This window comes from Panthera tigris, chromosome A1 (assembly GCF_018350195.1).
Source record: "Panthera tigris isolate Pti1 chromosome A1, P.tigris_Pti1_mat1.1, whole genome shotgun sequence".
NCBI lineage: Eukaryota > Metazoa > Chordata > Mammalia > Carnivora > Felidae > Panthera > Panthera tigris.
Window position 1 is genome coordinate 191619756 of NC_056660.1, and position 27020 is coordinate 191646775.

Consider the following 27020-nt stretch of genomic DNA (forward strand, 5'->3'; position numbering starts at 1 on the left):
CACTAATTAAATGTTCCCTGAGCTGCCTACTATGTGCCAGTCATGTTGTAGACGCAGGGATAAGCAGTAGCCAAATATCCAAGTCCCTGACTCAATGGTGATTAAGGGTTTAAAAAGAAAAACGAAGCAGGGTAGGAAGGATGGGGATACAGAGTACGGGATGGAGGCCTGCTGTTTTATACAGGGTGGTCTGGGAAGGCCTCTCCATCACAGTGTTACTTGAACAGGAACCTGAAAAGAGTGACGGTGGGAGCCATGTGGCTGAGGAAAGAGCATTCCAGAACTAAAGCCCTAAAGCAGAGCGTACACAACCTACTCTAGGAAAAGCAAGGTGCAATGCTATTGGAAGGGAAAAGTGGCAAAAGATAAGGTTAGAGCACTGGGGCGGGGCGGGGGGGATGGGTGGTGTGGGAAGCCACATCAAATGGAGTCTGAGAGGATACATTCAAAGGACTTGGAATTTTATTCCACGATGAGAAGCCATGAGAGGATCCTGAGCAAGAGTGACAGGAGACCAGGTAGGAGACCACTGCAGCAATCTAGGTGAGAAGCAATGTCGTATGGATCAGGCTCGCAAAAAAAGAGATGGTAAGAAGTGTTTAGCTATGGATCCAGTTTCTAGGAGCCAAAAGGATGTACTGGTAAATTAAACAGGTGGCAAGGATGACCCCAAGACTCTCAATCCTAGCAATTAGGAGGATAGTTCCTTACTAACTTCTGAATCTCACTTTCCTCATCTGTGAAGCTGGGATAAAAAGATAACCTGTTTGGCAGATGACATGGGCTAGAACATGTCAGGTACCCAGTAAGTGGGGACTATGGTATCACTATTAACGATCTTGTGATCACCAGGAGCTTAACTAAGCTGGCGAAAAGGAGAGCAAAAACCATACAAAGCCCGGGTGGACCATTCATCCAGAAGGTTCCTGGCTATGGGGGGACTTCAGTTCCTCTGAGAGGGTTGCAACTTCATTTTCAAGTACAGAAGAGAAAAGCCTACCTTGAATTACTGGAATGCACGTCTGGAGGGTAAGGTGGTTACCACAAGTACGGAGGGTTATTACAAAGTGCCCTATAAACAGGACCTCTGATGGAGGGGCTCATCTGGGTTTACTAACAGTACCTCATACTGAGATGGAGAAGCCCCTCACTACATGTGACAGATTTAGATGGCTGGATTTACAAAATTCATCAATAAAGACCCACGCTCCTCACACCTATACCTACAGCTTTGGCAGTCCAGAGGTACAGCCAACAGAAAGGTAACAAGTCAAGAACGTCCCTGGAATTCTCAGATAATCCCTCAGGGAGACACCCTAGGCTATCTGCCACAAGTCAGCCAAATGGCCCTGGTAACTTCTGCAAATAGTGTTGCTTGAAAATTAAGCTACCTCCTGATTATCCATACTCAGTTAGGAAAGTCACGAATAACTCCTCAGATGAGGTCACTGAAACCACTGTACACGTATCTGGCTTTGGAATGCATCTTCTGGAACATAAATCGCTTACACCTGTGTGGGACATTTTAACTAATGAACGAGGCTACCCCATACTTTTATTAATTTGATCCTCGAAACAACCTCAGTACAGAGATTAGTCCCATTCTGTGTGTAAGAAAAACAGAGGTTAGGCAAGCTAAGGTCACCAAGTGAGAGAAGACACAGGGACTCTGCCCCTGTTCAGATTTAAATCACCTCTCCCTCTGCTCCTTCACCTGGCTCTTTCCTATGCTTTCATTAGCCAGGTGTCAAAACTTACTTCCTTTCATGAACCCCCAGCAAGGTAAGGCCATCCTCTCTCCTGACCACTCTGTCAGGTAACTCTGGACTAGCCAGGGGTGTTTGTGAGCCCAGACTGAGGCACCTGTAAGCCCTCTTGAGGCCCCAGCACCCTAATTACCCACTTTGTGAGCTTGTCTTGGATTTTGCAAACAGGGGCACTCCCATCTGCCGAGCTCTCCATTTTAAAGAGGTTTTTGTGGTTTCAGGCCCGCTCCTCCTCCTCTCCCTGCCGGCCTCCCTGTGGGAGGGAGTGAGTGCTGAGTAACAGCTCTAAAATGCTTACTCTAGCCTAGGTCCCACAGCAGTCAGTGGGTGGGTCAGCCAAGAGACTCCACCCCTCAGGAGGTCTAGGGGTCAGACTGCAGAGACCAACCCTAGCCTGACCAGGGAAAGGTCTCCTTCCCCAGGCAGGCACTCACTGCCCAGAGAAGTATACAACTCAACTCCCCACCCCCTACCTTCCCTTCAGAGGGTCCTAACTGTGTGCTTTCTTTAGAAGAGAAAGAAATTTGAACTGCAGGAAAACAGCTTTAAACCCTCATTCATGGAGGCTAACCTAGCAGTTCTTAGCCAAGGGTGCACAATATAAACAGTTATGGAGCTCATCGCCCCTGACCAGTAATTCCTTAATGGTCATCTAAAGTGATCAGATTTCCTCAGTTGTCACCAAAGTATCTTCTTGAAACTGTTTCAAATCAGAATCCACACAATGCATCTGACTGATGTCTCAAGTCTTTTTGTCTGTTAACAGTTCCCTTTTTAAAAAATGTCATTTATTGGTTGTTTGTCCTGTAGAATCGCTCACGTTCAAAAATTAGATAACTGCTACCTCGTGGTCAATCTGTTCCTCTACGTCTACACATCTACGGTTTTATTGGGTTGGGTTCAGTTCTTTGGTGGGGGGAGATTTTCATAAGCAGTGCTGTGTGCTTCCTAATAGGGTACTACAAGGCACATAACGTCTGCTTGCTCCGCAATGTCTGATATGCACCCCAAGTGATCCACTGAGGTTCGTGAAGCCAGAAGAGTCTAGCCCTCTCAGGACTTGGATTCAAAACTGGAGTTCTTAACCACCACGACAGACATACACGTACACATACAAAAAGCTCTCTTTTGGTTTCTTTCTTTCATGCGAAACAATTTCTTGAAAGAAAGTTTTTATGATACTAAAAATACTGTGAAGACATTTAGACCTCATCAGATTCCCTCATTTTTAGATGAAGAAACAGAGGCAGAGAAAGCATGGGGGTGGCTGGTATCCACAAGGCTGGTCACCAGCAGAATCAGAAGTGGAACAAGCATGCTTAATAATGGTCATCACTTATTATAAAAAGTTTTAAATAGCAGTTACTGGATAGGCAACACTTATTAGATGGTCTGTGCCTGGCATCATACTAAGGGCTTTATAAACGTTATCTTCCTTAATTCTCAAAACTCTTTGAAATAGTTAATTATCAATATTCTCATTTTGAGAATGAGAAAATAGTGGCTCAGAGAGTCTGAGTAATTCACCCAAGACTGCACAGCAAGTTAGAGGCAAAGCTCAATATATACAAATATCAAATCATGATGCTGCATACTGGAAACCAATATGTCCATTATACCTCAATTTAAAAAAAACAGCAGCAGCTGCAGCAAAACAGGTAAAGCTGGGACTCAAAATTGCAGACTGTATGATTCCAAGGCAGAGAGAGCTCGTGCTTCCTCCCAGTCCACTTCTCAAGGTGGGGAGGGAAGAGGCCAAGGTCTGGAGGAGCTCTGATGCTATGCTGAAAACTGATACTCCAGATCCACAGAGATGCCCCACCCTAGTGCAACTAGGAGGGATCTGGGAAAGGGCCTAAACCTAGGAAGAAAAGTAAAGAAAGAGAGTAGAGGTTTATTTGGGGCCAGCTCAGTGGGGTACAGAATCCCTGGGGTTGCCCTGGGTTAGCTGGGATCGTAAGTCTTCTTTATTTTGTGCCATCAGTTAGCTGCACTTCAAAGGAACACACACAAAAAAGTGACGCCCAGAACATAAATACTCAAGGCTGAGACTCTGCCTAGGCTTTCCTTTACAGTCAAGAAAAAGACCACAGCACTGCTTAATTTTCTTATGACATGGAGATGAAGGTGCCACACAACCAACCCACTGATTCCCCCTGCTGGGGTGGGTAGAAGCTTGTGGTGATGACACGTTCAAGTCTCAACCCACTGCACATGCATTAGCCACAGCAAACTTTTAGTTCAGTTATAGCCTATCCCCACTGCCCTGAGAGTACATGGACGCTCTCCCAAAGGTAGCTTTTAACGAAAGGCAAATAAACAAATTAAAATTTATTTTTAAAACATGCATCATACCACATTCCAGAGCAAAAAGAGCCAATTCTTTGGGTCAGCAACCTTTAAGATTATCCATAATATGCCCTTTGTGTCTGCGGGTAAGCAAAACTCCATTTTAAGGAGATGGGTCCTATGTATTTCACAGACTAGTGACACAATACCAGAAAAGGAAAGTACTGCATTGTCCACTGCCCTTATCTTACAGGTGGAAAAAACGGAGACCCAGAAAAAGTCCTGGAAAGCCCCATAGTCTCCCAGTCTCCCAGGCACTGGGCTACCACCACAGTGAATGATCACAACCCCAGGAAGCAAATAAATCATAATTTAATCCCTCTTATACAAATGGAGCTCAGACACATAATGGCTAAGCAACTTGCCAAGGAGGCACAACTACCAAGTGGTAGAGCTGACATTTGAGCCAATGCAGTTTGAACCCCAGAACCTTTGCTATGCATGTATCATTTCCCATCCTGCTTCTCTCATACTCAAAATTGAGTTGTGGCTAGAAGGAAAAAATTTTAAACGACTTCAAAATATTCTAGGGGAAGGAAATACAAAGAGCCAAAATGCAAATCCTGACTTGAAAACTACAAATGTAAGATGTGGAAGCTTAAACCAGAATAGAAAACAGCACAAGAAAGGGGGATATTGAAAAACATCTTTTATTACTAGTTACTGCATGTGTCCCTTAAAGAACTAAAACACTAGCATCTGAGCCAAAAGGAGGGCTAAAAATAGGCATTTGCAGCAAGCTTTGGAAGCTTTTAGCTTTGCTTATGAGGCACTCATTTCTGTAGACTCCCAAAAACATATGCATCACAGAACACACAATTTCCCAAGACCACACTGTGCACTGGTGTCACATTTAAACCTGTCCAAGCTGCAAATAAAATCAGGGCTGAAAAAATGGCCTTAGCAATCCATGTGGACTCTAAAGAAAGGGCCACCATCTAACCTTATCAGACAATTCAATCACAAAATTCTCCCTCAAAAAGCACCCAAGCCCTAACAACAGAGAAGCTACTGAATTAATTTAGAGTTAGTCTGTCAAAGACTAGTCCAAAGGTTCAAAAACGGATGAGTAGACAAAACACTTTCTTGCCTTATGATTCCAGAAAAACAAGAACAGAACAAAACTCCCAGACTCAGAATTTTGCTTTGGGCACTTAAAGCAAGTTGGCTTCTCCACTCCAAGGAAAGGCAAGATGCCAGCCAAGCTGTCTTCTTCCCACGATCAATAACTCCAGTGACGCACCCTATCAAGGGCCCCTGCACTTGCACAAAATGCCAGCTCAGGCACCCAATACCACCTGATGTCATGGCTGATTTAAAACCCACAAGGCAGGTTCACCATTAGCTAAGCAGCAGCAGCCAGGGTGAGTAGCCCCATTTAAACTTCTGAAGAGTGCTCTCTCCTGGGGATGATTATACCCCTTTGAGTTTAAAGAGGGGGGAAGGACCAAAGACTGTCTTAAAAGTTGCCTTCCCTCCCACTGTGGGTGGATCGGGAGGGATATGCAAGAAAATGGGAGGTTTCAGCACTGCCCTTTGCATAAGAGGGTTCTGGAAGGGAAAGGGGGGAAGGGGAGAGGGCAGAAGGAAGAGAACACAGTTTGAGGTACTATTAGTAAACCTCAAATGTCCCCTCCTCCAAATGAAGCAATCTTAAAAGAAATAAAATTGCAACATGACATTTTCAGAATTGGCTGTTCTGGTTTCCCTAGGACTAAGGGTGATTGTAATCCCTTGAATGTGAAGGCATTAATCTCCTTCTTCAACTTTCCCCATTTTGATGGTTTAAACCAGTCAGCTTCAACCAGCGACTACAGAAGAGGAACACTGAAAAAGCAGTAACGCTACGGCCACAGGCCGTCATTATACTACAAGCGGGTTTGGACACTGGTCCACTTCAACAGGACCCAAAACAGATCGGCTGTGCCTCTCTACGCGCCGGCAAAGGGAGGCGGTAGGGCGCGCCCCCCACCCAAGCCGACGATGAGTCTCGGCAAAGGGAGGCCCAGACGAGCCTCCAAATTCTGCACCGCCTCCCCGCCCCCCCTTCCCCACGCTGACACGGCTCCGCCGGGATCTCCCAAGGGGCCGGGTCCTTAGGACCGAAAATCCGAGCGGGGAGAGGGAGGGCGCGGGGAGCGCCGGCCGGCAGTCACATGCCGCTCCCCGCGCAGGGAGGCACCACGTTGTCCCGGCTGCGGAGGAATGCCGGGAAGGGGGGCCGCGCACTCACACTCGCGCACACGCACAGTCCGGGCCGTGCCGTGCCGCGCCGCCAGCCCGCACCCGCCTTCCACCCCCAGCGCGGCGGCGGGCGCCGAACGCACAGGCCCAGCGGCCGCGAGCAGTCCGCGGGCCGGCGGCGCGGCGCATGGCGCCCAACTGTCACCCGCCCGCCCAGCCCGGCCACTCCCTCCCCCGTCGCCACACGCCCCTCGTGTCGCCGCATGCCCCTTTCCTCGCCTCACATTTTCCGCCAGCCCCTAACTGCATCCCCGCACACTCGCCATCCGGCTCCCTCTCGAGGCGGAAGGTCCCCGGGATCGGGAAGGGAAACCACCGAATTCAATGACACGTTGGGTTTCCTCTTCTCATCATTCTCCCCGTAACCGACCCCTCAACCCGTCACCAATGGCGATTCTACCGCCTATAATCGTCTACCAGAGAACAAAACTTGTTAACTTTTAAATCCCGAATCCGTGTGGTCGGTATCAACTCATCACCCGGCGCTTCGCTGCCCATGACATATGCTCATTAAACATTTACAACATGGGGACGATCGCAACGCTACCAAAACGGGGAGCCTGGGGCGGGGTGGAAAAAGGGGCTTCCCAAGAAGGGGTTAGGCTAGAAACCGTCCTCGACACCCAACACGCGGAGGGAGGGGGGTAGGTGGGCCCTTTTCACCGAAACCAGCGCCCACCCTCTCCTGGCGAGGTAGGCCCGGACCACGCCGTTGCCCACTAACCGCTGAGGCCCAGGCGGTGGCCGCGGGCTCCCGGGCCCTCCGGCAGGGGCAGCTTCCCGAGTATGTCGGGAAGGAGGGCACGGCGACCCAAGAGGCAATTAAAAAAAAAATCCCGAGTCACCACTACCAGTGGCGGACCCCCGGGCCCTGAAGGCCGCTGGGGGAGGGGACGCCCAAGTCCCCGGAAGAGGTCCCTGGACCCAGGATAGCAAACAGGGAGACCCACCTGGAGGGGACTGTCCGTTCACCGTGGCCAGGACCGGCGGCAGCGCGTTCTTAGTCCACGGGTTCACCTTGGGCGGAGGGGCCTCCACGAAGTCACGGCGCCCGGCGCCCGCGGCTCCGACCGCTCCTCCACCAGCTCCCGGCTCGCCGCCGCCGCCCTCCTCCCCGTCGCTGACGACCAGGCCCTCGGCGCCGGGTGGCTGCGGCGGCCGCGGGCTCTCGCGCTCCAGCTGCCCGGTGCCCTCCTTGTGTGGCTTGGCGCAGGGCGGCCGAGATCTCCGGGCGCCGCCGTCCGGCTCCCCCCCGCCGACGTCGTTCGCCCCGGGTTCGCCCTTGCCCTCGGGCGGCGGCGGCGGCGGCTTCTTCCTCACTAGACCCCCGTGCTCTTCGGCCTGCAAGAGCGGGGCGCCCCCCGGCAGCAGCGGCTCCACCTGAGTGGCCATCTGCGCGCCCGCCCCCCCGGAGAAGCCGGGCGCGCCCGAGGCTGCCTCCCCCGCCTCGAACTTGGCTTTCAGGGCACCCGCGACGCCTTCCTCCGGGGCGCTGGGCCCCAGTCCCTGCGGAGAAGGGTCGGGGTTCACGCTAGGCGCGGCCCCCCTCGCGGTCGGATGCAGCCGCCGTAGATCCGAGGCCCACTGGCGGGGCGGGGGGGGGAGGAAGGCCCCCCACTCTGCGGTCCAGGCCTCCTCGGCGCGCGTCCCCCCCCGCCCGTTCCTCGCAGGGCGCCCCCACCCCGAGCCCGGCAGGCTTCTCGTCCCGTCCCTCCCTCCCCCCCGCCGCCGGGGCGGCCCGGGCTTCCCGGCTCGGGGGCTGCAGCAATATGGACGGACGGGGGAGAGGCGCGGCGAGCCGAGGCGACCACGCGATCCGCGGCAGGCGGCGGGCGGGCGCGCGCCTCGCGACGCGGCGGGCGAGGGGAGGGGACGGCGCCGCGGGGACGCGCCCGCCGAGGCCGACCCTCGGCGACGGGCGGGCGAAGGCGGCGGGAGCGCGCGCGCACAGCCTTGGGCCCCGCCCCTCACCCCGCCCCTAGCCTCTGACTCCTCGGAGCACCTCCCGGGCTGGGGGGTGAGGGGTGCTCCGACCGGACGGGGGCGAGCACGTGCCTGATGCAATTCGGGAGGGAGGGCATTGAGGGGGGCAGGAGAGGTGGGTGGGGGAGGAGGGGGAGGTGTCTTAAAGGGCCAGCACGTCAGAGCGTTCGCAGGTGGAGCACATGGGAACGGGCCACGCGGCCGACCCGGCCTGCTCGCGCTCTTTAGGCTGGGTGCACCGAATTCGGGAGAAGGAGCCATTAATGTCATCCCGGATTTACAGAGTGAAGGAGAGGGGTGCCCATCCACTTCGAGGACGCGCCGACGCCGCCAGTTCCCTGGCGCCCCGCGGGCCTGGCCCCCCGGGCCCGCCCGGGTGACCTTGGGCGAGTCGCCCTCACCTCTCCGGGCCGTACTGGGCTCCTCCCCGCGGCCCCGGACGGCCAGGACACTGCCCGGAGTTCGGTTCGACGCCCGGCCCCCGAAGGCAGGCCCTTAACCCATGGGGACAAGAGTGCCTACGAAGTGGGAACGGAATTACCAACCCCCAACCTGGCCAGGCCCCCGAAACCGAATATTCATGGGCAGGAAATGTTTTTTTTTCTAAAGAATTGCTTAGGGCGGAGATGAACCAAAGTGATTGGGACTCAGATACCTGAGATTTTATCCTGGCCCTGGCCCTGCCCCTTACCAACTCTGCAGCAGTCATTTCCTCAGTGGACCTCAGTTTCTCTATTGTAAAACGAACCAATGGTAAATGACAGTGATTTCAAACTTCAATGCACATTCAATAAATATTTACTAACCTCGTACTGTGAGAACCTGAAGGGTTCTAGGAAAGGGAGTTTGGCAATCTGGCGAACAAGGTCTCTATCCTGGAATTTACACTCTGAGGTGGAGAAAGACAATAAACAGTGCTAAATGCTTGTTTCCTTTCTATGAAGAAAATAACTACTACAGTGGTTGGCTAAACTAGATCAGCTACTTCAGTATGGATGATGAGGGAAAACCTTGAATGCAGATTCCAAATGTTTTCAAATGGAATATGTCTGGGATGGGACCTTGAAACCCGCAAGTCTAACAAACCTCCTTGGATGCTTACCCATCTGGTGGTCCCACACTTCACTTGGAGAATTCCTGGTTCTGACTGGCTGTGATCCCACCACCTCAAGACATAACAGCCTGGAATGTTGGCCATCTTCAAGGCAAGGATTAGAATACATGACCTGCTGGATATGGGAAAAGGCTTATTGAAAAGCCTCTTGGAATTGCCCCAGGGGACGAGGCTGGTTGTAACCATGACTATTGGGGAGAGATGCTGTTGGGGGATAATCTGACGTCTAGTTCCAGCTCTTCCATAACTTGCAACTCAGCCTCTGCACATTGGTCAGCATTCCAACCTTCCATGGGCACCCCTTTCCTGGTGGTGAAATGGGGGTAAAATTATGCCTAACTTGCTTCTACCCTCTCAGCTTCTGTGAGGGGTCAAATGAGACGTTAGTCAAAGTGCGGTGTAAATTATAGAGTCTGAGGCTGGTGCTTCAAAAGAGGTACCAAGGAAGGTAATGATCACAGGAATCTCAATGAATTTGAGTAGGATTCTTCATAATTGTATTATATATGCCCTTAATCGGAAGGTAAATTATTGTACCTTGCCACTGGAATGCACTATTTTTTATCATACTTAACTGGTATTTCCTGAAGAGGTTATTCACACTAGACCTTCTCTGAACCTTGTTAATAAGGGACATTATGGTCATTGGTCATTCTTTTCTATGTGCCTATAGTTGGAGGTGGAGGGTAGAGGCGCCCCCATGTAACTTGTGAGGGGACCAGGACTGTGTGCACAAGTATCCCATTCACACTACCCAGCCGTCAGTCTGAGCTGAACAAGCACCACCAGGCCTGCTGTTTGAAGGCTGGAGGGGCACTGGGATCTGCATGCCCTGAGCCTGCTCTGCCCCAGAAAGGGGCTCCTAAACACCAGTGCATCATTTTGCAAATAGGAGACCTGGGGCCAGAGACAAAATAAAAAGACTACATCTTAAACTAAGGCTGTTAGAGCTGGAAAAAGGAATCTTAACGATTATTCAATTTCCTTGTTTTGCAGATGAGGGCAGAGAGGTTCAGAGAAGTGAAGTTATTTAAGCAAGGTCACACAGCTAGTTCATGGCAGAACCAGGTCTCACACCTGAATTTCTTGATCCTACGTCCAGTAGCCTTTTCTACATAAAATGTTGGAATTGGGATTTGAATTCAGGTTTTTATTATTTTAATTTAATTTAATTTAATTTAATTTTAGAGAGAGTGTGTGAGCAAGAGAGGGGCAGAAGGAGAAAGAGGATCTTAAGCAGGTTCCATGCTGAGCGTGGAGCCTGTTATGGGGCTCGATCCATGACCCTGGGACCATGACCTGAGCCGAAATCAAGAGTTGGACACTCAACTGACCAAGCCACCTAGATGCCCCTGAATTCAAGTTTTTAAAAATTCCTGACCCAATGTGGCATTCTATATTCAGTTCTAAATGTTAATAATGACCAAAATTAGTAGTTACTTTTACTGAGTAGCAACTATATGCTAGGTTCTATGAGAAATACTTGACATTCATTATCTCACTTAATTCTCACAATAACCCAATGAGATAGGTGTTAATTCTGGCCACAAATAATTATTGAGTCCCTACTATGTGCCAGGCATGCCAAGGCCAGGTAGCTGTTATCTTCAATCACAAACGAAGGTGACTGAAATTCATCAAAGAAAATAAGAAAGTTAGGTGGGTGTCTGGAGTCACAGGCAGCAGCTGAATATCAGAGTGACCTTTTTCAAGGCAATGTAACTTCCCAGACCGTATTCTTACCCCCATACCACACTGTAAGGCCTGCCTCTCTTCCTTCCAATGCAAAATTCACAAGTAATTATGGAGAACCCATCAAATACATAAGCCTAGGGGAAGATCCTAAAGATATGGAATCTTGTTTCCCCCAAAAGTAAACTCTAATGGGGGGGAGAGGGGCAAGTAATTAAGCAATAGTTCACCTCAGGCCAAAAAGGAGGTAAGACAAGATTTGCTTTAGGCAGAAAGTGACAAGAACCAAACTAACTTGTGTGGCATCCAGGGCTTCAACACCCCATGTGCTTAAAAACACAGAGACACACAGTGAGAAAATCAAACTTAAAAAATAAAAATTATGGGGGCGCCTAGGTGGCTCAGTCAGTTAAGCATCCAACTTCGGCTCAGGTCATGATCTCACCGTCCGTGAGTTTGAGCCCCGCCTGTTTCAGATTCTGTGTCTCCCTCTCTCTCTGACCCTCCCCCATTCATGCTGTCTCTCCCTGTCTCAAAAATAAATAAACGTTAAAAAAATTTTTTTTTAAATAAATAAAAATTATAAAGTGGGTCCAAATACCTATTTGTATTTAATTGTGTGCTTGTTTGCTCCCAGTGCTGACAACTTCCTGAAGACAGAAGAGGCCACATGAGGGACAGATAGCCTAGAGACCTGATTGATAAGCTGCAGACCATCTCCGGCTTTGCTGAATGACTTTGGGCAGCCTCTTTGCCTTCCCGGGCTTCCATTTCTCTCTCCACAAAATGGGAAGCATAATACCTGCCTCTCTGGCTTATCAAGGTGAAGAAAGGTACAGTTTCCATGAAACTTCATTCTTTTGGGGGAAGCATTGGTAAAAGGTGGTGAGGTTCCTTGAGTTATCTGTGTTAGGATGAAAAATTTTAATACACATAGATGTACGGTTTTTCTCCTCTTTCAGTTTGATTTTCCAAAGGACCTTGTGTTTCTGGAAGAACTTGGGCTGTATAACTTATCTTCTGATATCAAGGGCTCCTGGGCTGGAGGCCTCTAAGCAGACCTGGAGGAGTGGGTGGGGTCAGCAAGGGAGGGGCCTTGGCCAATACGAACAGTGCCAGCTGGGGAGTGTTTTTCCAAACTCTGAGAACTCTTGGGTTTTTTGGCACATGCCACAAAATTTATTTCACTTCATGGGAGGAGGCTCAGCCTAGATCTCTTCTTGTGAAGTAAATGCAAACGGCAATAGTTAACTGAGGTGGGATGGCGGGGGTACTGTGTGTTCCCGTAGTACCTCGTTAGCCCCCAGAGCAACACAATTTGTGTAAGTATGATTATTCCCATTTTACAGATGAGGAAGTAGGCTCAGAGGCAGCCAAGCCTCCCCAGGGGGTTAGTAAAAGAGGAGCATGGGTTTGTAATGAAGAAGGTCTGACAGAGAATTTAACTTCCAACACATTCACCACTTGGACGTAGAGACAGGCCTCACCTCAGCCTCTCTCTCCTCCATTCTTCCCCCTTCCCCCAGCCCCACGCCCCTCCCTGGCATACCTACACTCCTCAGATGGTCTCATGATGAGCTTGTCCACTGATTGTCCCCCGCCTCCCGCTTCGATGTAGCCTACCACACTGCCTGAGCCAGTTCTCTGGACTCTTTCATGAACCGAACCCTGCCTCTGCTTAACAACTCCCATTCGCGCCCCTCCCTGTCCTGCTGCCTCTACCACACCCAATACCCCAGCAGCAGTAGACCACTCACTGTTTCTTTCCTTCCACAAATATTTATTAAGCATCTACAATGTGCCAGGTACTGCCTAGGCCCTGGACATAGAGAAGTGAGCAAGATACACAAATTCCCTGCTTTTGGGAAGCTCCTGGTCTTACACCCTGTGGCCCCCACGCTTTCCTGCCTCAATTCATGTAAATTCTTTTACTGTGACATTCCTGATCATAGTGAAGTCCTGAGTGTGAATCCCAGCTTGACCGTCTGCTGACTTTGAACAAATATTTAACTTCTCTCTAAGCCTCAGTTTCCCCATCTGTACATTGGAGATGATAATACTACTTATCTCATAGAGCTCTGGTGATTTTTAAAGGAGATAATGTGTATAATTTAATAGGACAATGCTTGCACATAGTATGTAGTAAGTATTACCTTTCATTACTTTTATTATTGCCAGTAATGCCATTCCATTTCCATTTGTCCAGAATTCTACTTATCCTTCAAGGCTCAACACAAAATGCCAACTTTTTCACAAAATCTTATCTAATTTCCAGAACTAGAATAGATTTCTCCCCACTCTTTTTTTAATTTTTTAATGTTTATTTAATTTTGAGAGAAAGAGAGACCACATGAGCAAGGGAGGGACAGAGAAAGACTGAGACACAGCATCAGAAGCAGGCCTCAGGCTCTGAGCTGTCAGCACAGAGCCCGACGCAGGGCTCAGACTCACGAACGACGAGATCATGACCTGAGCTGAAGTCGGACACTCAACTGACTGAGCCACCCAGGCACCCTGATTTCTCCCCAGTCTTAACTCCTAGTGGTAATTTCCCTAAAGCATATAGTATTGTTTATTTCCTTTCTGCCCTCAATTATGGTTACTTATAAGTATGTCTTATCTTCCATCTAGATTATGTTTCTTGAAGGCAGGGATTGCATCCCATTGTTCTTAGTGTTTCTTATTGTAGTCATCAGTGGTGCCTTCACAGCAGGCCCTCAGTGTATTTTCTGGACAAATGAATGAATGAATGAATGAGTGCAGGATCGCTCCTGATCACATCAGTGTTTCAGTAACTAGAATGATACTGTCAAGGGCCAAGTGCTAACTTTCATGTATACTTAATATATAATGTAGATAATAAATGTTTAGTATAATTATATAAATTATATATATACTTTGAAATGATAAAATATAATGTGAAAATAAAATGTGCTAACTTTAGCAAACAAAGTATTTTAAGTCTAACAAAGCAAAACGCGCATATAAGCCCACAACCCAGAGACACTCACTGGCAACGTGTTGGTGTATTTTCTTCTGGTCTTTTCTCTATGTATATTTTATCTAATTGAGGCAGTACTGCAAATTCAGCAGTTTTATTTCTTGCTTCCCTGCCTTAACACTGTATTATGAGCACTGTCCCCACATCATTTGCAAATGCCCTTCACACAGTTAGTTGTGTCATCTATTGAGCACCTATGGTTTGCTCACATCTGCCCATCTTCTGTTTGTGCCACACTGCATTTCCCAAAGGGCTTTCATGGAGACAAGACAGATGTGATTGTCTCCAATTGGCCGCTGAAGAACTGAGCCTCACAGAAGTTCAGATAAATGCTCTAGGATCCCAGGACAGCAGAATCAGGATGAGAACCCAGGTCACACCCTCTCATTCCAGACCCCTCCACCATCCCACAGGAGATACAGCACACATTGGAAATGCAAACCTCCCACCACACCAGTCAGACAAACTCAGGTAACCATGTTCAATCATTCCAGTGACTGGAAACATCTCAGTTCACGGAGGCAGGTAGAAATTAGCAGCCAAAACAAAGGCAGACAGCAATTTTCCTGGCAACATGACCATAATTAGTCACAAGTACTGAGCTCCCAGAAGAGAAGGGCCCTGACTTAGGGACTAGAGTGGAAACAATAAAGGGCAAGACATGGTCTCTGCCCCAGGGAACAAAATTCCCTACACCAGCACAGTGTTCTGTTCACACACCACTTGCCTGTCCTTTGCCTGTAGCACAGGGGAAAAAAGGTAAAGGGTTTGAGGTCAAAAGAATTAGGTCCAGGTTTAGGTTTGTCTACTTTCTAGCTGTGTGATGTTAGGCAAGTCACTTCACTTCTCTGAGCTTTATTGTTTCCATCTATAAAATGGTGAAAGGAAAATAGTTAGCTGATAAAATTCACTATGCTTTTGAGAACGTTAAATAAACCAACATCTGTGAAAGAGTTTTATAGTCCCAGCTCTGCCACCTTTCAGCCCTGTAACCTCAGGCAAGTTCCTCCTTCACCTCTCTCTGTGTCAGTTTTCTCATCTGTAAATTGGAGATGAAAAAAGCACCTCCCTTTAGGGTTATTGTGAGGATTAAGTGAGTTAACACATGCAAAGTGCTTAGAACAGTACCTCACAAATAGTACATACTGAACAAATGTTCTCTATTATTATAGTAGCATAGAATCAAGAGAATCATTCTCAAAAATCCCATAAAAAAATCAGAGCAAGTGTCTAATCTATAGATGAGGAAACCAATCCTCAGAAAGATGAGGTGTTTATCCAGAGTCCTGATGCTAATTGATGGCGGCTTCAGGACTTCTCTAGATTCCAAATGCAATGCCTTCCTTCTCCAGATAATATTCTAGCTGTTGTAAGCTGTCAGCCTTCTGGCCAATTTCAGTCCACAGGCATGTTTTGTTTGGCCCACACAGTATTCTTTTTTTAATTGAATTTAACTGTGATTAGATGGGCCCAGCACACGCTAGTGAGCCTCAGGCCCAACCCCTCCTCTGGTGTTTATGACTCCCAGCCAACCAGCCGACTACCCTTATTTAGATCCCTGCACAGGCTGATACAATGCCAGTCACTAAACACATGGTATAGACAAGTTCTGGAAACTAAAGGGGAGGCAGAGAGGAGCACAGGCCAGAGGGACAGGGACGAAGTAGTCAGGGAAGCCTTCCTGGAGGTGTCTGTACTCGAGTTAAAACTTAAAATTAGGGAATGGGCTTTGTCCAGTATAAAGGGGGGGGGGGGTGGCAGATTGCTTTACCATTTGGTGACCTTCAGGGATGTTTATGAGTTTCCCTGCCAAGGCTTCCACAGGCCTTTCCCTTGGTCAAGAAGAGAAAAGAAATAAGCTGCCCCTTATCTCAGATGAGGCAATGCGACTCAGGAGGTCCAGAGTCAATACGCATTGTCACTGTTTTTGAGTAATTGATCTGTGTCATCACCCCTGAGTACTCAACACCATGCAGGACACCTGGAGGGAGGTGTGATCACATGAGCTGAATGGAGTATGAAGGATGGCCCCTGCCCTCGATGATAATGATAGCAAGAATAATAATGATAACAGCAGGGTCTGTAGACAGGGGCTTTTTTTTGTTCCGGGTGGCAGTTCCCAAGGGAAATTCCCGAGAATGTGAATAGATAATCCACCAAGATGGAATCTGCCATCAAACTATTTGGGAAAACATTGGGCTTACTTAAGCAACGTTAAATAAATGTTTTGCTCTGGGGTGTCTTGGGGCCTCTAGCATTCATGGTAAATCTCTCAGAAGGAGAACATTCCCCAAACTCATGTGACACAGAGCAAATCTGAGAACCCCTTTTGAGAAACACTGACTCCCTTTCTGCTGGGGTGGTTTCAGACAAAGGGATGTAGGAAGAGGTCTGGACCTGCTGCTATTTCTTATGGAACCTAGATAAGTCCCTTTTCTTCTCTGGATTTTAGTTTTCCCATTAAAAAAAAAAAGTCTGTAGGTCCTGGAAGTTTCTTCCCATCCTAGCAGTCTTGATAGCAGTTTCTAATGTTTCATACCTCTATGACAAAGAGGATGAGTGCTGGTCACAGGAATGAGGTGGGAAAAGGCTGTGGCAAGCTGATGAAGCCTCCTGACTGCCTGTCCCAGTGACAGTCACTGGATCAGAGAGGTTTGCCAATTCCCACAGGGTCACACAGCACTTGAGTTTCTAGATTTGTGACACATGGTAGGAAGGGGGAACCTCAAATAATGTGAGTGGTCTAATTACTTAATGTGGGTAAAGTGTGTAGAGATGATCCCTAGATAAAGACAAGGGAGAGCCAGGCTCATTTTGTGTGAGTAGCACTGCCTGATGCATTTTCTGCCAGCCTCCAGGGTGATGGGGCTCCCAGGGGGCCCTCCAAACAAGAAAAGCAGGAAATGTTAAGGCATGCCTCCCACTCTCCTGCAAAAGACCCTCCAGTGACTTTGTATTGCAACAAGAATAAACTCCAGACCTGTCACCTCAGCCCACAAGACCCTATGTGCTCCAGATTCTGCCCACCCCCTACTCCCCCCTCTCTGCTCCTCTCCCCCTGCCTGCCATGTGCCAGCTTCTTAAACACATAGAGCTCCTTCCAGCCGGGGGCTCTAGGGCAAAGAGTTCCCACTGTCCGGAACACATGCCCCCCCCCCCGCCCCCCGCATAGCACATGCACACACTCGAACACCATACTCTTCTCATCCTTCAAGCCCCAGCTTTAGAGGGCCCCTTCTCAGAGAGACCTTCCTCGATCAACTTGGCTGAAGCACTCCATGTTCTCCATAGCACAGATCACAATCTCTGATTTTATGTGTTTACCTCCTTTTCCCCATTTCCTTCACTAATGTCTGAACTCCACGGAACTGAAGCTTGTGGCTGTGTTTTCACCCTTAATTCCCAGTCCCGAGTACAGTGCTTCGCACAGTAGGCACTTAATATTTGGTTGAACGAATGCTGTGTGGCCTCTAGCAAGGTGCTTCCCTTCTCTGGGCCTCCATCTCCCCACGTGTGAAAAGCAGTGCTTGAACGGGGTGCTGCTGGGAGCCTTTAGAGCTCTGACTACGGGTCTGTGACTAATATCTGGGCCTCGGGCCCAGGAGTGAGCCTAGTATGTTGCAGCACCATGGCCCTGCACACAGCACACTGGTTTAATCGGGCAGCAGACACCCTGTCATTTCATGTTCTGCTGTCCCTCCTCCTCAGTCCCTGGGCTGGGAACCATGCTGTCAGATTTTCAGAATGATCTATGCACAGCCACCTGGGAGAGGCTGGTCAGTCTGGAAGCCCAAGGGCCAAGAGGCCTTGTCACTGTCCTGATGTGAAAGACTGCAATCTTTGGGAGTTTTCATCAAATCCTATAATCTCTGGTTAGAAGGGACCTTCCCGGATGTTTGGCCCGGCCCTCTGCCTTCTAAACTTTGCTCACTAGTGGTCATGGTCACCGGGGTTCTACTTGTAGTGCTCAGAATAGGGGCCTTGCTGGCTCTTAGGGCTGCTCATCTCACCAGTGAACAGCTTTAGGAAGTCCTTTAATCAGATGGTTGGTGGAACACGAGGCAGTGTAGCATAGGGGCAAAAAGCCTGGGCTGTAAGCCAGAGGGTTTGCAGAATCCCAGCTCTGTAACCTACTTGCTATGTGAGCCTGAGCAAGCCATGACCCCTCGCTGTGCCTCTGTTCATCTTCTGCAAAATAGGGAGAACCCTCATCAGGCTGTTGAGGAAACCATAAGCATTAATAGAGTGAAGGTGATAATGTCTGTTTCTGTTAACTGCTGCCTGTGAAGTGTTCTTGTTGTTATTATTGTTTTTAGATCTTCTTGGACTCTGTTCTTTGTGTTGATCGATTTGTTTGCAAAAGAGATAGTGGGGCCCAGCCCAAACACACAGGGCTGGGAATCTAGGGGGTGGGCTCGCTGGTATCTATGAGAATATCCACTTCATTGTTCCAGGCCTCAGGACCCCACCTGAAAAAAGGAAAGAGAAAAATCCCTGTCTTGCTTCCTGCCAGAGAACTGATGTATAGATCACATGAGAAATAAACAAGGCAGCTTTGAGAAGTAAAAAAAAACAAAAAACAAAAAAAAACAAAAAAAAAACCTCTATAGATATGAGGGATTCATCTTATTTTTTAATAAAGTTTATTGATTTATTTTGAGAGAGAGAGCAGTGGAGGGAAAGAGAGAATCCCAAGTGAGCTCTGCATTGTCAGCATGGAGCCCGATGTTGGGCTTGAACTCACCAACCAGGAGATCATGACCTGAGCTGAAGTCAGACGCTTAACCAGCTGAGCCACCTACATGCCCCTCTTATTTTATTAGAGAGCTTTCCTCTTTTAGCAAAGGCACTTTAGCTCTGAAACAGCAAAATAGCTAAACTCAACCTATTTGGCAAACAGTGTGTTTTTGATACTTGTTGTGAATTTGAAGCTAATCCCTTCAGAATCTTCTTTCGTTAATGTACCAGAGCAAACAAATTTGAGAAGGATTTATTTATAAGCCATTTGGTACATTCCTACAGGATATAGAGCTCGGTTTGGCTGATTTCTGGTGTCTTTGCTTATTGTTGTTATTTCTTCCCTTTTTCTTCTTCAGGGATTTGGTTGGAAGGACCCAGGTGAGGTGTGTTCATTTTGCAAATGTAGGCAGAACACAGTAGCCCTGCATAATTTCAGGAAGCCTGGTGTGATCTCTGTTCGACCCCTGTCATGCCTTGGGGGCCTACAGCATGAGGAAGCCCCTAGAATCGACCTTACTGCACAGATCCGAAACAGAGGCCCAGAGAGGGGAAGGCATTTGCCCAAAGTCACACAGCTGGTTAATGGCAGAGGCTTGACCAGGTAGCCAGGTCTCTTGACTCCAAACCCTGTACTCTTTCCAACAGTTCTATGGAGTCTTGCAGTTTCTCTAAATTAGCTTACTGTGTCTCAAAATTTTGTAATACATAGGGGTTCACATTTGTCAAAACTCATTGAACTGGGGGAGGCTGGCTGGCTCAGTCAGTGGAACATGGGACTCTGGATCTCAGGGGTGTGAGGACCCAAGTTGGGTGTAGGGATTACTTATAAATAAAATCTTTTAAAAAAAGAAAAGAAAAAGAAGAAAACCTCTCATTGAATTATATACTTAAAATCTGGACAGTATATTGTTTTAAACTTAACTCACGTTTTTAAAACGATAAAATGGTGAGGCGCCTGGGTGGCTCAGTTTGTTGGGCAGCCGACTTCAGCTCAGGTCATGATCTCACAGTTTGTGAGTTCTAGCCCTGCATCGGGCTCTGTGCTGACAGCTCAGAGCCTGAAGCCTTCTTTGGATTCTGCTGTCTCCCTCTCTCTCTGACCCTCCCCGCTCACACTCTGTGTCTTTCTCTCAAAAATAAATTGACATTAAAAAATTTTTTAAATAAAAAAAATGATAAAATGGTGTGGCAGAGTCCTATTTAATGAAGGAGGCAGTGTCTAAGGCCAGCATTAAGGCAGAAATAATGTAAAATGTAAAGGACTCAAGAAAAGCCCTTAGGAAGGCAGCATGTCAGAGCCAACATGGTCTCTCAGCTGTGTTTCTGTGGGCATTGCAACGGCCTGCTGCTTCTTCAGAAGGTCCAGATTAGATTGTGGCTGGCATGTAGGGCTCAGGTTGTGAGAGAAAGAATGTATCTCTGCAAAAGGATGATACTCAGCCTGGTGAGAGGCACATGTGGAGACCAAGACTGCTAAGGGAGGGGTGTCTTTGTGGCTCAGTCGGCTGAGCAGCGACCTCTTGATTTCATGGTTCATGGGATCGAGCCCCATGTCAGGCTCTGAGCTGACAGCAAGGAACCTGTTTGGGATTCTCCCTCTCCTTCTCTCTCTCTGCCCCTCCCCTGCTCACACATGTGCACACTCAGGAGTGGTCTCTCTCTCTCTCTCTCAAAAATAAATAAACATTTAAAAGAAGAAAAAAAGACTGCTAAGGGAATGGTGGTTTATGGTACCACATCTCATACACACGCACGGATCTCCCCGAGCAGGTGCCAGAGCAGGTTAAGGGAAGGCCTGGATCTGGGGACAAGGATCTGAGGGTTCCTGGAACCCAGCATGTGACTTAAGTCAGGGGGATTTCAGCCTCTAAGGGGGAGGGCTGAGGGGAAGGGGTTGGAGCAGGGCTGGGAAGCCGAACGATGGAGAACCCTTCATTCAAGATGAGAGGGCAGTGGTGGGGAACTGAGGAGATAAACAGGGAAGGAGGAGATAAACAGCTGGTAGACATCAAAGAGAGAGACGTTTGAAGGCAGCTTAGACTTTGAGCAGATATTAAGTACATAGGGTTGTCACCTTCTACAGCATCACAAAACTAATAAGCATCCTTTAATAAGTAAACACCCTAAAGTTTGGAGTGATAGAGGTGGAGGATGTTAATCCACAAAGCATAATATGTTTAATGAGATTAGATTTGATAAGTTTCAGAACAGTTTGTTAGTTGCTTATATATAAAAGGGAAGATTCCACACTTCTCAGTGTCAAAGAGTTTGTTCTTTTGAGGACTTTAAACATCTTCCCTAGAATTGTATTAAAACAATACATTTGTTCATCTCACACCCCTTAGGATGGCTACTATCAAAAAAGGATGGATGGAGGGAAGGAAGGAAGGAAGGAAGGAAGGAAGGAAGGAAGGAAGGAAAGAAAACAAGTGTCGGTGAAGGTGTGGAGAAACTGAAACCCTTGTACACTGCTGGTGGGAATGTGAAATAGTTCACTTACTATTATTAATTTCAAAAAATTAAAAATAGAACTACTATATGATCCAGCAATCCTACTTTTGTGTATATATTCCCAAAGGAATTGAAAGCAGGGTCTCAAAGAGATATTTATACACCCATATATATATACCATGGGTATATACACCCATGGCCATAGTAGCATTATTCAAAATAGCCAAGAAGTGGAAACAACCCACATGTCCATCAGTGGATGAATGGATAAACAAATGTGGTGTTTACCTACAAAAGAATATTATTCAGCCTTAAAAAGGGAGACAATTCTGGGGCGCCTGAGTGGCTCGGTCGGTTAAGCGTCCAACTTCGGCTCAGGTCATGATCTCACGGTTCGTGAGTTCGAGCCCCAAGTCAAGCTCTGTGCTGACAGCTCAGAGTCCGGAGCCTGCTTCAGATTCTGTGTGTCTCTCTCTGTCTGCCCCTCCCCCGCTCTTGCTCTGTCTCTTTCTCAAAAATAAACATTAAAAAAATTTTTTTTAAAAAGAAATTCTGGGGGCGCCTGGGTAGCTCAGTCAGTTAAGCGTCCGACTTCAACTCGGGTCACCATCTCGCGGTCTGTGAGTTCGAGCCCCACGTTGGGCTCTGGGCTGATGGCTCAGAGCCTGGAGCTGCTTCGGATTCTGTGTCTCCCTCTCTCTCTGACCCTCCCCCGTTCATGCTCTGTCTCTCTCTGTCTCAAAAATAAATAAACGTTAAAAAAAATTAAAAAAAAAAAAAAAAAAGAAGAAATTCTGCCACATGCTACAACATGGATGCACCTTGAAGTCACTATGCTACACGAAGTAAGCCAGGCACCAAACAACAGATACTGTGTGATCCCGCTTATAATGAGGTATCTAAACTAGTCAAAGTCTATCAAATCCATTGGCTGGCTCAGTTAACAGAGCATGCAATTCCCGACCTCGGGGTTTTACATTAAAAAAAAATAAGGAGGCAGTCAACAGAAAGTAGAATCGCGGTTACCAGGGACTGGGGAGAAACAGGGAGGGGGGAGCTATTTCATGGGTATAGAGTTTTAGATTTGCGAAATGGAAAAGCTCTAGAGATGTGTTTTACAACGATATCAATACATGTGTAACACTACTGAACTGGACACTTCAAAGTGGTAAATTTTATGTTAGATGTTTTTTTATTACAACAACAAAAAACAAACAAGAAACCGATACATTTGCCTGTAGACCTTCCTTTACTCACTGAAAAATAGTGGTTATAAAACAGCCTGTTCAGTATGATCCTATTTTTGTCAAATATCCTTTTCCACTTTAATATATATATTATCATTAGAATACACACTGGAAGATGAATAGGCTATTTCTGAGTACTGATTTTGTTTTTTTTTACCATTTGTATTTTCTAACTTTTTTTTAAAATTTTTTAAATGTTTATTTATTTTTGAGAGAGAGAGACAGAGACAGAGTGCAAGCAGGGGAGGAGCAGAGAGAGAGGGAGACACAGAATCCGAAGCAGGCTCCAGGCTCCAAGCTATAAGCACGGAGCCTGATGTGGGGCTCGAACTCACTAACTGTGAGATCATGACCTGAGTCGAAGTCAGACGCTTAACTGACTGAGCCACCCAGGCGCCCCTCTAACTTTTTTTAAAGGAAGCGTTATATTATTTATTAAAACAATAATGAAAGCTTCATCCCATTCCAGTCCCTCTGTTTATCCACAAAATTTACAAAAGTGGAACTCACATTTCTGAGGTTTTATTGTATATATAATTAGAAATCACTGCTAATAATTAATTTTAAGATAATAATAGCAATAGTGATATTTCCTATGTAGGGAAAACTTAATCTGTGCTTTTTATGAATTATTCTATACAATAACTCTTCGAAATAGGTACCACTATTAAACCCATTCTGCAGATGAGGAAACAGAGTTAAGTAGCTGGTACAAACTCATTTATAAATGTCAGGGCTGTGTTGAAACCCACAGCAGTCTGATTCCAAAGCCCATGTTTCTGACAGCCTGGGTATTCTGCTAGACCCACATGATGTACTAACCTGTCATCCTGTGCATGGGCCCCTTCAGCAGCCATGAACATATAATTTATGTGTTAAATTGTTCAGTCAGCACCCCTACCACTCTCCTGATGGTTGTAGGATATTTGTTTCACAGATAAGACAAAGGTCGACCTCCCTCCAGAATTTCCAGGCCACATTATGTTCCAGATGGGTCCAGACAGAGCCAATCCTGGGGATTCTGAGTGGTTTGGGATTGTGGGACTATATCCAGGGCATTCACCTTATCCACTTAGATACTAACTCCACTGCCCACTACAACCAAGAAGGACACACACCCACCTCCCAGGGCCGTCTCCAACCTGAGGGGAGGGCAATGGGCAGACAGGAAAGGCTGTCAAATATGGTAACTATAATAATATGATTTATCTCAAAAGAATGATTGTGATTATGTAATTAACACTTTTTATTCAAACATTTTCATCTCTAAGGATCTTTGAGAGTCTTACAGATTGTTTAAATATATATCACATACATTACTGGAGAAAAGTCTATGGTTTTAGAAGATAATTAAAATTCCTTTGCCTTTGGAATTAAGAGAATTGCCTATGGGAACAATATGATGCCCACCAGACACACGAACAGATCTAAACCCAGGAACTGTGAACACAGGGCTAGAAAGGATCTTGAAGAGCCATTTGTTTAAAAAGGACAAATAAATACGTAATAAACATATTGGTACTAACCAATTTAAAACCCCCTGCTCATGGCAGAAATTATTAATCAATGACAGCATTCTTTCTCACTAAGCCTGGACTTATCCTCAGAATCGTTTTCAACATAGCATTCTAGGCAGCTACCACCACCTAATCAGTGTCACACCCTATTTGCCATCCTGGAAATTAGTTCACTCTCATCCCTCCAATCTGATAGAGAGGGGACTGGAGTTCAGAGAGGTAAGTTAACTTGCTCAAAGCTACACAGCTGGTAATGCAAAGCTGAGGTTTCCAAATTTTCGCTTTGTTCTTAACCTCCCACCCCTGCCTTTTTGCTCTGTTCAAAATATAGTTGGTAGATTGTATGTTGTGCAGCAGATTCCTCTTTCTTGGATGACCTGTGTAGAATGCCCCTACCAATGATTTGCTGAGCGACAGCAGGCCTATTGCTTAAAATCTTTGTGTGTTGGGTGTTTTCAAGTTGAAAAGGGAGACAGCACTCTGGATTCATGTTCCTGCCTCTTCTACTGGCACGCTGGTGTGCTCTTTTGAGGAATGTGAGCTGTTGCTAAAATTTGTCTGACTGTAGGGAAAGGGTCAGATATTTTGAGAGCACCTTCCCTAGGCAAGGTAATGTGCTCCTGCTGTGATGTGGTTTTGCTCCAGAGAGTGTAAAGATGAAGTAGGACATGGGCTAGCTACAGTCATCTGGCCATGGTAAGGCAACTTGGAAGGAGGTGGCATTTGAGCAAGACTTCGGAGATCAAATGGACTGAATGTTTCTTTAATTAAAAAAGTAATACATGGTCATTACACAATTATTGGAAAAGACAGAATGTCAAGAGGCAAAATCACTCCTGTTCCCTTTACCCATAAGCTATGTCAACATTTTGTTTTATTTTTCTCTTCTTGTATCTTTATTCTATGCACTGATATTTGGTTTTTTTCTCCGCTCACATGGTTGTTGATCTGTGTGTCATTTATATTTTGATTTTTAGAAGTTTTAATATACTATGAGAGTGCCCCACAACCCAGTAGTTCTACTAAGAATAACCAACAGAAATGTATACGTCCATATGTTCACCCAAAGGCATGTGCAAGCATCATTTTCCAAAATAGCCCCAAACTGGAAACAACCTGCGTATCTATCAATAGAATGGACCAATAAATTATGCTGAATTCCCCAAAATGGAAAGTATACAGTGATGAAAATTAACTATCACTACACACAACAACATGGATACATCCACAAACATAATGTTGAGCAGAAGAAGCTGGAGACAAGAGAGACACAATGACCCACTGATACAAAGTGCAAAACCAGGCAAAACTAACCATGGTGTAAGCCATCAGAACACTGTTTATGCTTGGGGGCAGGGCTAGTGAGTGGAAGGGACCATAGTGGGAGGCATCTCTCTGCAGGTAACACAGTATAAGCTCCTGGCGAAATGTATCAAGCTGTATATTTATTACTGTGTACTTTTCTACATATGTGCTATACATCAATAAAACATTAATTAATGAAGTGGTTGTAGGCAAATAAATCCGTCAGGTAGAGAGGGCCGAGGATGTCACTTTGAGCAGAGGAAATAGCACAAAGAAAGTTGCAAGAGTGGGAAGTGGAAAACAAGGCAGCTTTCTTGCAACATTGGTATTACAATATTTTGAATAAGCGAATGATCCCAAAACTTAGGCATTAAGAACAATCACACTTATTTGCTCATAATTCTGAAAGTTGGCGGTTTGGGTTGGGCTTAGCTAGATAGTGCCATCTTTTCTAAGGTCACTGAAGAGATTGTAGTCAGAGAGATTGACTTGGGCTATATAGCCCAAGATGGCCTGTGCACTTCACCCTTTTTGCCTGCTCAGAGAAAACGAATATGGGCCCTTACATATCTGTTTATTTTGCCAGCTGGCAGGATGCTCAGTTTTGACAGTAGAGGGTGCTGGGGAGATATTAGAGTAAGAAAGTGTTTTGCTTCCTGGTTTTAGTTGCCAGCTCACCACCCTCCCTGAGGCATGTGTGGGTCTCCCATGCCCAGCTCCTGCCGGGCATGGCTTCTCCAGCATCAGGCTCCGAGAGTGCACGTGGCCGGCAGTACCTGGCAGCCCGAGGCTTCCCCAGGAATCTCTCTTAAGTGATTTTGTATCAAAGTGTCTCTGATGAGACATTTCCCTATGAATGGCTTTTCTGAAACCCAACAGGACGCAGTTTCAGCAACTTTAAAAGAATGATTTCTGCCATGTCCATTGGCCTGGTGTAGTACCACAGTGACTTATCTGCCATTATGTGGGCCACAGCCATGTCCTCTGCAATGAGATCTGGATTTTGGCCCTGGGGAGGCTCTTCTTCAGGTGCTCTATGTCCACCTGAGGGGCTGCTTCTTATATTTGCTATTGTTGTAGAAATTCTTTAGAGTTCTCTTTACTTCTTATTAGTCAGTCCCTTGTTACTCCAGCCCCCTGTTATAATTAATAATTCTTTATTTTTTAATTTTTTTAACATTCATTCCTGAGAGACAGAGCGTGAATGGGGGAAGGGCAGAGAGAGAGGGAGACACAGAATCTGAAGGAGGATCCAGGCTCTGAGCTATCAGCACAGAGCCCGATGCGGGGCTCGAACTCACGGACTGTGAGATTGGTTGTTGATGCTGGCTATTGTCTGTGGCTTTCTCTCCAAATGTCTCCAGCAGAATAGTCTTGATTTTTTTTTTTTTAACATGGCAGCTGGGTTCCAAAAGGTGAATGCTGAAAATGTAAGGACTTTGGAGGCCAAGGCTCAGATGTCCCATAACATCACTTTAACTGACATCTATCGGTCAAAATAAGCCATAGAGCAAGCCTAGATTCAAAAGGAGGAAAAATAAACTCTATCTCTTGATCAGAAAAGTGGCAAAGTCACATTGCAAATGGGCACGGGCACAGGAATGGGAGGAA

At 46.8% G+C, this 27020-nt stretch overlaps 1 protein-coding gene and 1 long non-coding RNA gene across 5 annotated transcripts in view; one reads left to right on the forward strand and one right to left on the reverse strand.

Annotated features, from left to right (window-relative positions):
- LARP1 (La ribonucleoprotein 1, translational regulator) overlaps positions 1–8061 on the reverse strand; it is a 53621-nt gene extending 45560 nt beyond the window's left edge. For all 3 annotated transcript variants that reach the window (XM_042993765.1, XM_042993764.1, XM_042993763.1), the window contains exon 1: positions 7310–8061. In XM_042993765.1, coding sequence (XP_042849699.1) covers positions 7310–7751 — 442 coding nt within the window. In that variant the 5' untranslated portion in view covers positions 7752–8061. The remainder of the gene's footprint in view (positions 1–7309) is intronic.
- The window catches only part of LOC122240745, a 69227-nt gene continuing 48773 nt past the window's right edge, over positions 6567–27020 (forward strand). Inside the window, exons 1-3 of one of the 2 annotated variants that reach the window (XR_006220480.1) lie at positions 6567–7052; positions 11786–11981; positions 21235–21274. This is a non-coding gene — a long non-coding RNA (uncharacterized LOC122240745). Of the gene's footprint in view, positions 7053–11785; positions 11982–21234; positions 21275–27020 lie in introns of those variants that run through there. The other variant, XR_006220476.1, reaches the window with a different exon arrangement.